Source organism: Aotus nancymaae, unplaced genomic scaffold (assembly GCF_030222135.1).
Source record: "Aotus nancymaae isolate 86718 unplaced genomic scaffold, 86718_ANA_hifiasm-v0.15.2.pri h1tg000097l, whole genome shotgun sequence".
NCBI classification, from domain to species: domain Eukaryota; kingdom Metazoa; phylum Chordata; class Mammalia; order Primates; family Aotidae; genus Aotus; species Aotus nancymaae.
In genome coordinates, this window is record NW_026988512.1 from 2,139,652 (window position 1) to 2,153,215 (window position 13,564).

At 40.4% G+C, this 13,564-nt stretch overlaps 1 protein-coding gene across 3 annotated transcripts; it reads left to right on the plus strand.

Moving 5' to 3' along the window:
• The first annotated feature begins 312 nt into the window (after nt 1-312).
• On the plus strand, nt 313-13,360 carry VDAC3 (voltage dependent anion channel 3). Of its 3 annotated transcripts, none has more exons than XM_021675837.2 (10): nt 313-400; nt 2,314-2,353; nt 2,685-2,753; nt 3,861-3,910; nt 7,152-7,304; nt 8,094-8,146; nt 9,298-9,525; nt 10,804-10,954; nt 12,343-12,400; nt 12,840-13,360. In XM_021675837.2, exons 3-10 carry the CDS (start codon nt 2,687-2,689, stop codon nt 12,929-12,931), a joined length of 852 nt encoding a protein of 283 aa, XP_021531512.1. In that variant the 5' UTR covers nt 313-400; nt 2,314-2,353; nt 2,685-2,686; the 3' UTR covers nt 12,932-13,360. The 3 variants fall into 3 exon arrangements, with proteins under 3 accessions (XP_021531512.1, XP_064226102.1, XP_064226101.1); XM_064370032.1 differs by lacking the exon at nt 313-400 and adding an exon at nt 1,814-1,832; XM_064370031.1 differs by lacking the exon at nt 313-400 and adding an exon at nt 1,902-2,083.
• Nucleotides 13,361-13,564: the final 204 nt, after the last annotated feature.

The following is a 13,564-nucleotide window of genomic DNA, read 5'->3' on the forward strand; positions in this document are numbered from 1 at the left end:
ACTGGGCAGTTGTCTTGCAGGTCTCGCAGTTTGGATTTGTCTGGTTGTTTTTGGCAACGGTAATAGCAACCTCGCGCATTGTCGCGAGAATGAGTCCCCCAGCGGGCACAGGTGCGGTCCCCGGCCTCTCGGACCCCCAGTCAACCCCACGTGCCCGGCCCTCCTGCGCACGCGCGCCGCGGAGCCGGACAGCTGGTGGTGCTGGTTCCGCCCGGCCGTTCGTCTGCGCACCTTGCCCGGTAGCGCGCGACCGTGGGGCCACACGCCGGCGCACAGGAGCGGGGGGAGGCACGGCGCGCAGGCGCGGCTGAGGGAACGAGGCCGCGCAGGCGCGGTCGGCGTTGGTTTGAAGACCTTCAGCGTTGCCCTGGCGGAGCGGAGACAGCCCCTCGGGGTGGAGGTGAGGAGAGCCGAGGCCGCGCGGGCTCCGGGCCCGGAGAGCGGCGGGCCACGGCCGAGCAGGGCGCCGGGCGGGAGGCGGGCCTACCAGAGGCTCCGCGGGCAGGGAGCAGGCGGGCGGGGCGCGGGCCGGGCGGGGAGCGGGGGGCTGGGGCCGCTGGCTCCCGCCGGGACGCTCCCGGGCCGCCTCAGGCGATGGAGCCGCAGCGCGGCGGGGCGAGTGGCCTCCGGGCGCAGGCCGCGACCTCCCCCACCGGCGCGCGGACCGCACTTTCCTCCCAGGGGTCAGCTAGAAAGGAGATCGGTTCTAGGGAAGTTGGATCCTCGAACCCCAGTCCCGTTCTCCGCCCGCCCCTGCCCTCCGGAATTGCTGTAGAGCATCAGGCCCGTCCTCCCCTCCTTACGGCCGAGGGAGGCTGCCCTGCGTGCAGCTCAAAACGGAGAAACCAGGAACGAAACGGGCTCTGTACTGGCTGTCAAGTTAGTGGCTTTGTAACGCCTTCCCCGTGTGCGTCTCCTGCGGGCAGGTGCATTCTGTACAGCTGGTGGAGACGTGTGGCCGTAGCTTTACTCTTGAGGAACATGAAGTTTCTGTTGTTCTCGATTTTTGCTTGATCATACGAGCAGTGCATGTCCCATCAGAATCATGGGCCTGAAAAAGGCAGCTTGCACTAGGCAGAATTGAGGTCAGTTAGCAAATAAACCGGCTACGTGACTTCTGCATAGTGTCGGGTACTGGTTTTGAAAAATAACAAAGCAAAATAGTAAAATATTGAAAGTAGTCCCTAGACATAGATATGGTGCTTCTAAACATTTAAGTGTATCGTCCTCGGCAGTATGAAAAATCAGACTGTAAAGCTTTAACATTTCTATTTCAATATATACTGACTGCATTTCTATATTTACCTCCCAAATTAATAGACTTCTGGGGAAATTTCAACAAACATCAACATCAATTGTGATCATAAAGAGTAATATCAAATTAGAATTGAGATAATATAAAAAGTCTAGAATTGATCATTTTAGTACAAGGGATTGAATTATAAAATAATCGTTCTGAAAGTTCACTATGAAACCTTGTAGCTTAGAGCAAAGTTTTACTATAGAATGAGTCAGTACATTTATATTACCCTTTCCTCTTTAATTTTTTTCTTTTATACTATTCTCTTTCTTCATATCATAGTGTCTGTCATATTTGACAAATTTATGTTAAGGAACAAAATTTAAATGCATTCCCATTTAAGTGCGTCATATCTATATATTTGGTATGATGGGACAGGCAGAAGCTTAGCAGAAGCCTAGATTAAGAGCTGGGCTACATATAAATAAATACGAGCTTAAATGTGTAGATCATTCAGGCATAGCAATTGCAAGGGCTAGCTGATAGTCTGGATTTTTCTGACATAGTCGCTGGGCTAATGGCACTGCTAGAGGTGGGTCTGTAATCGTTAAACAGCTTTTGAGCCTGCGAGAGGAATACAGAAGAACCTGCTGCAGGAAGATTTCCCATGATACAAAGAGGGCAAAGGAATGAGATGTTCAGCAGTGTTGGTAGCTCTGAGAATTTGATGTGAAGGTCATTTTACCAGGAGCAAAGCTGGGCGAATTTTTAATAGGCAAGATGAAAAATCAAGGCACCTGTGGTTTTTGAAGGCTTTAACTTCAGAGTTTACGCTAACTTTTGGTAAGCGGGTTGCTGCAGGTAGAATCTATCATTTTTCTGGTTAATGGGTAAAATTATAGCACTTTAAGAAGAGCTTTGAGAGAAGGTATATTCTAGATGAATACACTTCATTTAATTTGGTAATTCTTATTTTAAGAACTGAATTTCTGAGGAGAAAAATATTGACACTGAGGATTTTGATTCCATCTTTTAACAGTTTCTTTAAAAATTTCCATTGTTGTCTTGTACAGGTCTTTGGTTTCATAAGAGCCTGAGAGACATTTTTCTAAGGTAAATTTTGCATTTTTTTTTTAAAGAAGTCCAGTTTAACATAGCATCTTTACCATCCTGTAAGAACTTACTTTTCTTTGAAATGCAATCAGAAAGATGACCTCTGAATCTCACAGGAAAACCATTTTATTCTCAATATTCTGGAAAGTTCTTTTTTTTAAGGAACAGAATACCGTCTCATACCTTTGATTGCATTAGAGTTGAAGCATTAATGATACAAAGGAAGAGAAAACTGTATACCCGTTCTCACAGGATGAAACAGCAGAGGAACTGTGGGTGAATAAATACTAAATTTTTTTTTTATTCCTTTGCCCCCATTTTTCTTTGTAAGATATGTGTAACACACCAACTTACTGTGACCTAGGAAAGGCTGCTAAGGATGTCTTCAACAAAGGATATGGTAAGCATGCTATTGTAACTTTCCAATTTTGGGTAAAGGCTAGTGTGGAATGCCTACTGTGTAAGTACTGTGCTAGAAAAGTAAGGGTAAGTCAGCATTAATCCACTTCACAAGATTTAAGGGGATAACTATTAACAGGCTATTAGATCTCATTCTTTAGCAGTAGAACCCCTTACAAGCATTAAAAGCAATTATATACGTAATACAAATGTATATATATGTCCATATTTAATGTTATATGTAATGCAAAATAATGTAAATCTATAACATTTATGTCTTCTTTTCTGGCCCTGGGGACAGTTAAAGTAGGGGGTAGTACTTTTTCTCCTTCCAAACAATGGCATTGTTTTTATGAAAGGCACAATGTAGGCCAGGTCCGGTTCGCTCACGCCTGTAATCCCAGCACTTCGGGAGGCCGAGGCAGGCAGATCATGAGGTCAGGAGATCAAGACCGTCCTGGTCAACATGGTGAAACCCCATCTCTACTGAAAATACAAAAATTAGCTGGGCGTGGTGGCGCTCTTGTCATCCCACCTACTCAGGAGGCTGAGGCAGGAGAAGCGCTTGAACCCAGGAGGCGGAGGTTGCAGTGAGCCGAGATCACTCCGCTGCACTTCAGCCTGGTGACAGAGCGAGACTCCGTCTCAAAAAAAGAAAAGTGGCAACGTAACTTTTGACTTCTTTGGAGTAATGTATATTCTGACCCTAAATAAACATTTCTTTTTAGGTTTTAAAATTTAAATTTTTGTGCTGTATATGTTTGATTTTTTCTTATTACCTAGTGATGTTAATTGTATATTTGAAGCTTATATATACAGCAGCACACCATTTTCAGTAATTTTGCTTCTTGGAATAGTGCATGTTCCTTTCATTTTTTTTTTTTAACTTATATTTTAAAAGTATATCTTTATTCACGTTGAAGGCTTGAAAATTATACTGAATTTATTTGGTTATACTTCAGTTTCTTGTAGAACTCTCATCTAATGAAAATACTATGCATTTTTAATATGGAAGGTACTATGGGCTAAATAATTTCTGAGTTGCAAAAACTAGTGAATGTCACATTTTTACATTACTGTTTTTTTTTTTTTTTGCGTGTGTGTGTAGGCTTTGGCATGGTCAAGATAGACCTGAAAACCAAGTCTTGTAGTGGAGTGGTGAGTATCTAATATATTTTTAATGGATGTAACATAATTAACTTAAAGGAACCTGTGTAAAAATCATGACGGTCTAGTTACGTGAACCAGCACCTGCTGTCTTCCCCACAGCTTTGTCCTCTCAGATTCCAAACAGCCTTCTTACCAATTAAAATAAACAACCAAGTTGAATTTTTGAAGACACCTTTTGTGTTTCTCATAATAAGAGTATACTACAGTTTTTACTCAGAAGATAGAGAATATATATTTTTTGACCCATGCCATATTTTTATACTTTCATGAATATGTATATGGGCACTAAAAACCTTACTTCCATGATAGTGGGTTCATGGAAGTTTTATTATGCTTTTGCAAAAACAAATGGACTTTACTCTGCCCCTTCTTGATTAGTTGAAACAAAATATACAAATAAAATGTGTTTCTGCATGTATGCATGTAGATTATTCTACAGTTTTTAACTGATGTTTATAAAGTATTTTTTACTGGAAGTTAAGACTACAGTAAAGGCTATGTTGGCATATTTTTAGAGTATCAATAACAATAGCTTTTCGCCGGCCATAGTGGCTCATGCCTGTAATCCCAGCACTTTGGGAGGCTGAGGCAGGCAAATCACCAAGGTCAGGAGTTCGAGACAAGCCTAGCCAACATGGTGAAACCCTGTCTCTACTAAAAATACAAAAATTAGCCGGGTGTGGTAGCACATGCCTGTAGTCCCAGCTACTTGGGAGGCTGAGGCAGGAGAATCACTTGAACCCGGGAGGCAGAGGTTGCAGTGAGCCAAGACCACACCATTGCACTCCAGCCTGGGTGACAGAGACAGACTCCATCTCAAAAAAAAAAAAAAAGCTTTTGTTCTAAATCTCAGCAAGTAGGTTAACTTTTCATTCACCTTGTGCTCTGATATCTCCTCACTGGCTGCATCATTTTTGGTATTTATCCATTCAAACCAATGCAAATTTTATTTCTAGATGTATAATTTAATTAGAAGGACAAAGGCATGTGGAATTGTAATTATACTTTGTATGATCATGGTTTGTGATAGTCATTCTTTCCCTGGGTTTTTCTATATACCTCCCTTACTAAGATGGGCATGCTATAATATCGTTCTGTTAAAATAGAAGAATCATTCCCATTTTGTGTCAGTTCCAGAATTTGCTCATTAGGTTTGTGTTGCAAAAATCATCAACTAAAATTTGATCTCCCTTTCATGCTGCTGTTGTGTGGTAATATTCATTCAGATGGTAAGAAACAAAGCTTATTTGTATGCTTGTTTTTGTGGCTGCTTTTGGTTTCTGGTATTGATTTAGGATAAATTTCAATCGTTCCAAATTTCTTAGATTGTGGCTTGATGTTTTTCTCACGTGCCTCTACTTAACAGTAACAGGTTTATTTGTTTTGTTGCTTACTAAGGACTTAATGTAGAGCTATATGCATGTTATATGCATGATATAAATGTATTTTGCACTCGTATGACCAAATTATGACATTAGACACAAACCGAATTGTGAATTGTGAGCCTGGAATTCAACTTAGAACATTCTAGCCTTTTCTTTGAGATTTGTACCTGTGGCATTTTAGATTCATGACAGACCTTCAAGCTAATAATTTGATGACAAGGGAGAAATGTAGACTACCCCCCTACCTTAATTTTGTGCATAAAGTTTTTCTAACACCAAAATTAAGATTTGCATTTGTTATACTTGTCAAGTTTGTGAAAAGTAAATGTGAAAAATAAAACACTAGATTGTTGGATCTACTAAAAGAAAAACGACTATCACATTAAAATAATTATATGAACTGTTAAACATGATTAATACATTATCATTTTTTACTAAGGCCTTCCCCTAAATATGCAGCATGATACTCTGTTTGAAAGCAGTCTGTGTGGTGTTGATAAACAGATCATAGCTTCCCAGTTGTCTCATCTGCCTGAAGAACTAGAGTTAGGAGGCAGGGTATTTGTTAAGGAGAGGATTCATGTTGCAGGCAGTGAAACAGACTGGTCAGGGTTGGCAGCATCTCATTACTGTTGGCAGGGTTTCAGAAATGCTCCCTAAAACAGGACCAATCAGAATGTTTTTTCTTGCCAGTTCATAGATTGTCAGTGACAGGTGCTGACTGCTTTCTCCAGAAGGAGGTCTGTTTCTAATTGCTTATTGTCGTATGATTTAAAGGGCACTGAACTAGGGTGAAGGATATATTTTAAATCATTCATACTATTTGGTAGAAGCACTCTTAAAGATAGACAGGATAGAAAGGGGGAAAGAAGGGTAAATTAGAGCATTCTACTTTATTTTGAAAAATGGGTAGTACTTTGAAATACTGAAATTGTTTAAGTAGTTGTTTTGCAGTTTTGCACACAAGCATTAAAGTTTTCACTGCAGTGTGACTGTACTTAATGCCACTTCACTGTACACTTAAAACATTATTAAAATGGTAAATTTTATGTTAAATATATTTACCACAATAAAATATATGTTTTTTTTAAAAGGAAGTAGTGAAGTGTTGACTCTATTAAAAGGGAGGAGGGCAGTATTTTGGGATTTTTTAGCACCTTTAAATTAACTAATACTTTGAAATATATAGCAGAGAACTGATAATCTTTTTTTAGGTCATGAAAGTAAAATATTTAAGATGTAATATTTTTTGTCTTTTTAGTAAAGATATTTGTTTTCAGTAAAAATATTTCTTTTTTAAAGGAGAGAATTTAGGATTCCCATTTAGTAAGAGAGTATATGGAACAAGAAATATCAATAAGAGAGGTAGAATAATGGAAGATCTGAAACTGATATATATATTTATATTTGAGACAGGTCTCACTCTGTTGCCCAGGCTAGAGTGAGGTGGCACGATCTCGGCTCACTGTAACCTCCGCCTCCTGGGCTCAGAGTGGGACTACAGTCTGGTGCCATCATGCCCAGATGGTTTTTTGTATTTCTTGTAGAAATAGGTTTCGCCGTGTTGCCCAGACTGGTCTCGAGCTCCTGGACTCAAGCAATCACTCACCTTGGCCTCCTGACATGCCGAGATTACAGGCTTGAGCCACTGTGCTTGGCAAAACTGGTTAAAAGACTTAGAGACTAGAAAAACAAGGGGAAAGGAGGAAATAAGGTGCTGTAGGGTAGGGCCGTGGCAAACATTGAGTGGTGCTGTTTCTGATGCGTTGAACACCGCTTCCCAAAGTGAATATTTTCTATTTGATGAGCTAATTTTAAAATAATTATTTTTTCTTGCTTACCAGGAATTTTCTACTTCTGGTCATGCTTACACTGACACAGGGAAAGCATCAGGCAACCTAGAAACCAAATATAAGGTCTGTGACTATGGACTTACCTTCACCCAAAAATGGAACACAGACAATACTCTAGGGACAGAAATCTCTTGGGAGAATAAGGTAAGAGAAAACATTAGAAGTTATTAATAGGTTCAATTTATCTTATAGATTGAATGATGAACAAACCCCAAATATAATCAAAAGAGATCTTACAACCTATCTAGTAGCCACATTTTTTTCTCTGCATGTGGCCTTTTTTGATGTCTTATATTTCTAGAAAACAAGGCTTTGTTTGTGAGTACTCTAGTTATTATATTACATCTTTGTTTTGACTGGTTCTCTGTTAAACAGCTGAGCTGCTCCTGGGTAGAACAAATTATTTGTGGAAATTTGGTTTAGTTTTGTAATTGTTCCAAAATTGACTTGATAGGAAACTTGTTCTAAAATTTTCTCATGTTTTCAAGGAGAAAATCTATTAGATATTTGTCAAGTGCCCAATAAGTACAGGGCACTGTTTTTGGTATAGATACCGTGTATAGATACTATATATCCAAAGCTGAGTAAATTACTTAGATTGCTTGTTAAATGTCAGGTTATCTCATTACCACACTTTCAAGAGAGTATCAAGATGATTTTGTTGTATGGGAATTCTGTTTGGTTTTGAACTGTATTTTCTGTAACTTGCTAAAATAGGATTTGCCCCATTTTTGGTGGGAGAACCATCATGAAGGCTGGGTTGAGGGGGCAGGAGGATGGAGAGCTCACTTGTTATATAATTTAATATTTCACTCTCTTGAATGACTTCCTTTTTTTTGTTAAAGAACTTAGAGGAAACTTTAGAATTGGTTTCTTGAGTCAGATAAATGATTGAAAATTACTAATTATTTATTTTAAATCTTTGTTTTTCAGTTGGCTGAAGGGTTGAAACTGACTCTTGATACCATATTTGTACCGAACACAGGGTAATTATTCGAACCCTATTTCCTGAAACGTTTTTGGAGTCTGAAGGGGTAGAGAACTTTAGAAGAAGGAGATACAGTGCAAAGTTCAGAGGCAGGAAGAACTTAGGAGGTTGCTATAAAGAATCCTGGAGACCACATGTATGTAGTAAAGATAAAGGAAGATCCCTCCCCTCCACGGCAGGATGAACAATTTGAAAACTGAATAGATGAACAAAAATGTATAAATCTATTTCAGAGAGGCACATATAGAAAAAATTTAGGAGCTAGAAGGGTCTTGAGACCATAGATGAATCTTAAGCAGTTCTAAAGATTGATGGACATGGTATTCTGCTGAGAAAGTTAATTTCTTTTTTTTTTCCCTCACCCTGCCTTATGGTGCTGAAAAGTTAATCTCTTAAGAGGGTGATCTCCTGGCTCTCAAATGCTATAATGATTAGTTCTGCTGCCTACTTGATTTCTTAACCTCTGTAACTCCCCCAACTTCTTGACCTCAATTTCCTCATATAAAAAAAAGGGAGATTGTGTCATTTCCCATCTGCCTAATGTGGGTCCTTGTTATCTGAAGGACAAAGGTGCTAGATGAATGCAAAGTGACATTTGTCTCAGCCGTAACAACAGGTGTGTTCTTTCTGCCACACACTTCAGTTAGCTTTAGGACAAATATTCTTATACGAGGCTTGATTGGAATAGGATAAGGGCTATTAAGAACTAATTTCATTTTTTCAGTATTGTCCTTCAAAAAAGCACACTTTTCTCCATGATAGGTTAATAATGTGTATTGGGTGTTAACTCTTTGTGTCATTTGGCATTTGGAAACGTTTAAAGAGATTTGGCTTCTCATACATCTGTATACATACATCTTCAGGTTATTCATTTGGCACTGAAATATCTTATACTTTTGTTCATGCTTTTGTGAAATAAACCATGAAGTATCCTATCATTTGAACTTATAATGAGTAATAGATGATCATAGTCTATACATGTCTAATCCTAACAACATTATATTTGTAGAACTAGGTCATTTGAAATGTTTTTACTATATATGTGGCATGTACCAAAATAATATTTACATTGGGAGAAGAGAGTGGATCTTACTCTAAAAATTCCTAGACAGTAGTAAAAACTCATGTTGTTTTCATTGTTTGTTGCAGAAAGAAGAGTGGGAAATTGAAGGCCTCCTATAAACGGGATTGTTTTAGCGTTGGCAGTAATGTTGATATAGATTTTTCTGGACCAACCATCTATGGCTGGGCTGTGTTGGCCTTTGAAGGGTGGCTTGCTGGCTATCAGATGAGTTTTGACACAGCCAAATCCAAACTGTCACAGAATAATTTCGCCCTGGGTTACAAGGCTGCAGACTTCCAGCTGCACACACATGTGTGAGTGTTTATAATTTATTCCTTAGTGTCTTTGCCCAAAAGATTGTAGCCATAAGCATGCTGAGAAGGCTAGAAGTGGTCATTCTAGATTTAACATGCCTTGGTGAACACTTATCCTTGCGGTGCAAGCAAAACCTTGCCAGGAGGCTGGTGCACATGGTGTGCAGTGCTGTGCTGCTGGTGGTCACTGTCCCCTCAGCCTGTACCCCAAAATTCAGGAAGCTCTAGCCTCTGTAGAAGAACCACTGGGATAGAGAAAGCCCAGAGCCTGGCTTACCTCATGGTAAGATGACCCTTTGGAGATGTTCCTGCTTACTCTGCTGCCCTCTCATCTTGGTAGTAACTGGAAATAGGTCTGTTTGGGTCACGAACAACAACTACCAAATTGATGTGAGCATCCTGGGATATCCCAGTAATTCTGTTGAGGTTTCAGGTATTCTCAGTTGGAACCCAGGTACCGCCAATGCATTCAGAAATAACAGGAGCTCTGAAAGAGTCCTGGGATTCAGTTACGCAGGCTGCACCGTGTGGCGGGCTGAATTGGAAATTTTACATGGTATTTTATGTTGGGCCTACTGGACACTGCTACTATACCAGGAAGAAAAAACAAAGGGCAAATTGTGTGTTTTAAAACTGTTGCAGATTCCTCTCTGCTAGATACTCTAATTCATATGATGGCTAAAACAAAGGCAAACAGTGTTATACACAGTTACTGAAACTGATGAAACAGTATTATCGGGAAAACATGAAAACCCAAGGACTCACCTCTGGCATGCTTGGAAGCAATAACTGAGGTGCTTTTCTGGAGCAGTGCACCCTCGGTATCGTAGGGAGGGTGCTTTGTAACTGCAGGATTATGTTTTAAAGGAAATTCAGAATTGGTTTTATTCCTGTACCCCTCTACCTTTTTATTTTTTGCAGAATCTTTATTGAACTCTACTTTGAAGTTTCTAAGTTCTATGAACTTCTCAGAGACCTATAGATTATACTTACCTGAGGTGTCTGCCTTTGTGCTTAACTGAATTGTCTTAAGAAATTCACATCATGTGGAGGAGCCAAGTAAATGAATCAAGTGTTATGTTTTAATTAAGCAGTCGTTACTGGCATAGCTGGATTTAGTTCTGTGTTTTGTTTATTAGTCATTTATGCTAGAAATTTGCTGAAATCTGTAGTTACAAAGTGGGATCCTTGTTTAGGTAGTCTTAGGATTTGTTTTTATACCATAATAACAATGGTACAAACCAGATATTTATGATGTTTTCTTATCTATGAAAACAGGAATGATGGCACTGAGTTTGGAGGTTCTATCTACCAGAAGGTTAATGAGAAGATTGAAACGTCAATAAACCTTGCTTGGACGGCTGGGAGTAACAACACCCGTTTTGGCATTGCTGCTAAATACAAGCTGGATTGTAGAACTTCTCTCTCTGTAAGAATGTGCTGCCAGATCGGATCTGCTCTTATGTTTGTGTCTAAGTTTTCAGTGAATGTTGTGATATGAGTGTAATTTGTTTGTTCTTTATTTAATAAGCCAGCTCATTGTGTAGTGAAGAGAATATTATGCGGCCAGGCACGGTGGCTCACGCCTTTAATCCCAGCACTTTGGGAGGCTGAGGCAGGCGGATCACCTGAGGTCAGAAGTTCAAGACCAGCCTTGCCAAGATGGTTAAACCCTGTCTCTACTAAAAATACAAAAATTAGCTGGGCATGGTGGCAGACACCTGTAGTCCCAGCTACTAGGGAGGCTGAGGCAGGAGAATTGCTGAAACCTGGGAAGCAGAGATTGCAGTGAGCCAAGATCATGCTACTGTACTCCAACCTGGGCGACAGAGCAAGATGCTAATCTCAAAAAAAAAAAAAAAAAGAATATTATGCTTGAAATCAGGGTTCTAGTCCTACCTCTTCCCATGTATCTGTTGTCTGACCTCAAGTCATTTTATCACTTTGGCCTCAGAATTTTCTTATTTGGAAATTCATGGAATTAGATGACTGTTTCTGTTCCTGTAGTAACTCTTACTGAAAATAACACTGAGCTCTTAAATTTCAGTTACTGTGCTAAGGGCTTTATGTATATTATCTCATTTAATCCTCACACCCACTCCATTTGGCAAGTAGTGTTATCCTCATCCCTGTTTTACAGATGAGAAAACTGAGCCTTAGAAAGGTCTGCTAACTTGCCCAAGGTCACACAGGAACTGGCAATGCCACAATTTGAACCTAGATCTGTTTTTTCTGTCACCTGAGTGCATTCTGTAACCACTGTTACAGAATGAGATTGTCAGCTGGTATGTCAGAGAATTCAGGGTGTTTGGTTGCGTAGTGTTTAAAAATTTTGCTTGAGGCCTTGAAGCATGCATTCTTAAGGTACCTCCCACCCCTACCAGTCTTACTGACTTCTTAAAAGATCCGTAATTCTGGCCGGGTGCAGTGGCTCACGCCTGTAATCCCAACACTTTGGGAGGCCGAGGTGGGCAGATCACCTGTGGTCAGGAGTTTGAGACCAGCCTGGCCAACATGGTAAAACTCCGTCTCTACTAAAAATACAAAATTAGCCAGGGTGGGGGCACATGCCTGTAGTCCCAGCTACTCGGGAGGCTGAGGCAGGAGAATCGCTTGGACCCGGAGGCAGAGGTTGCAGTGAGCTAAGATTGTGCCACTGCACTCCAGCCTGGGTGACAAGAATGAAACTTCATCTTAAGAAAAAAAAAATCAGCAATTCTAGATTGGCTCTTAGCATCTAGGGTACTTTTAACGTTGGAAACTTGATGCACAAAGTAATTCACTGTTTTCTGTTATTATTCTATCTCTTAATCTTAGGCTAAAGTAAATAATGCCAGCCTGATTGGACTGGGTTATACTCAGACCCTTCGACCAGGTAAGTAAAGGAATTTGTAACACAGGGGTTGGGGTGGAAGGTGATAGAGAAGAATGAAAATCACCTGAGAACAACCTATAGTCACTGCAGGTTGCTTCAGACCATGTTGTAACATTTGGTTGTTCAGAGAGGAAACAAAACATCAAATACTTTTGCATTTAAAATATGTGTATTTCTGACTATAATGTGGTCACACTGGCCTTTGAATTTGGTTGGTCACCCATTGCCCTTAACCCTGAACTTCAGAGAAAGTTTGCCATGATCATGCTTTCCTTATTACACATCAGATGGTTATAAATAACTGATTGAGTAATAGCTGTTTGCTCATAACTCTTATACCCAGCTACAATCCACGCCATTGATTCCATCTGTTGTTTCTAGAACGTTCAGATCTAATATAATACTGTTATAAGTGATTGTGGTGTTTTCTTCTTCCTAGGAGTCAAATTGACCTTATCAGCTTTACTTGATGGAAAGAACTTCAGTGCAGGAGGTCACAAGGTTGGCTTGGGATTTGAACTGGAAGCTTAATGTGGTTTGAAGAAACCATCAGATTTGTCCCTGGAAGTGAAGAGAAAACCCACTATGTTTTGGCCTTAAAATTCTGTGAAATTTCAAAAGTGTGAACTTTTTATTCTTCCAAAGAATTGTAATCCTCCCCACACTGAAGTCTAGGGATTGTGAGTCCATCCTGAGGGAGGCTCTTGAAGGCATGCCTGGAAGTCGTCATGTTTGTGCCACGTTTCAGTTCAGTTCTGCAGTGTTACTACACGTGTTCCTCAGTGACAGCCTAGTGTCATGTTAGAGGAGACGCTCTGCCCCTCCGATTTGTACGTCACATCCTGCATGTCCCACACCATTTTTTCATGACCTTGTAATATACTGGTCTCTGTGCTATAGTGCAATCTTTGGTTTTGCATTAGAGTAAAATAAAATAAACCCATCACATTTGGAACATAACTGCTCCTCTGACTTGCTGGTGGTTTTCTTACCTTTGATGTGATTTTGTTCTGTTTTGTTTGAGATGGAGTCTCGCTCTGTCGCCCAGGCTGGAGTGCAGTGCCACGCTCTCGGCTCACTGCAACCTCCACCTCCTGGGTTCAAGCGATTCTCCTGCCTCAGCCTCCTGAGTAGCTGGGATTATAGGCGCGCACCACCATGCCC

Excerpts from the sequence above, each read along its gene's own strand:
- VDAC3 (XM_021675837.2), top strand. The coding sequence starts at position 2,687 with ATGTGTAACACACCAACTTACTGTGACCTAGGAAAGGCTGCTAAGGAT. Across the intron at positions 2,754-3,860 it reads TGTCTTCAACAAAGGATATG|GCTTTGGCATGGTCAAGATA; the intron begins GTAAGCATGCTA and ends GTGTGTGTGTAG. Across the intron at positions 7,305-8,093 it reads AAATCTCTTGGGAGAATAAG|TTGGCTGAAGGGTTGAAACT; the intron begins GTAAGAGAAAAC and ends TTTGTTTTTCAG.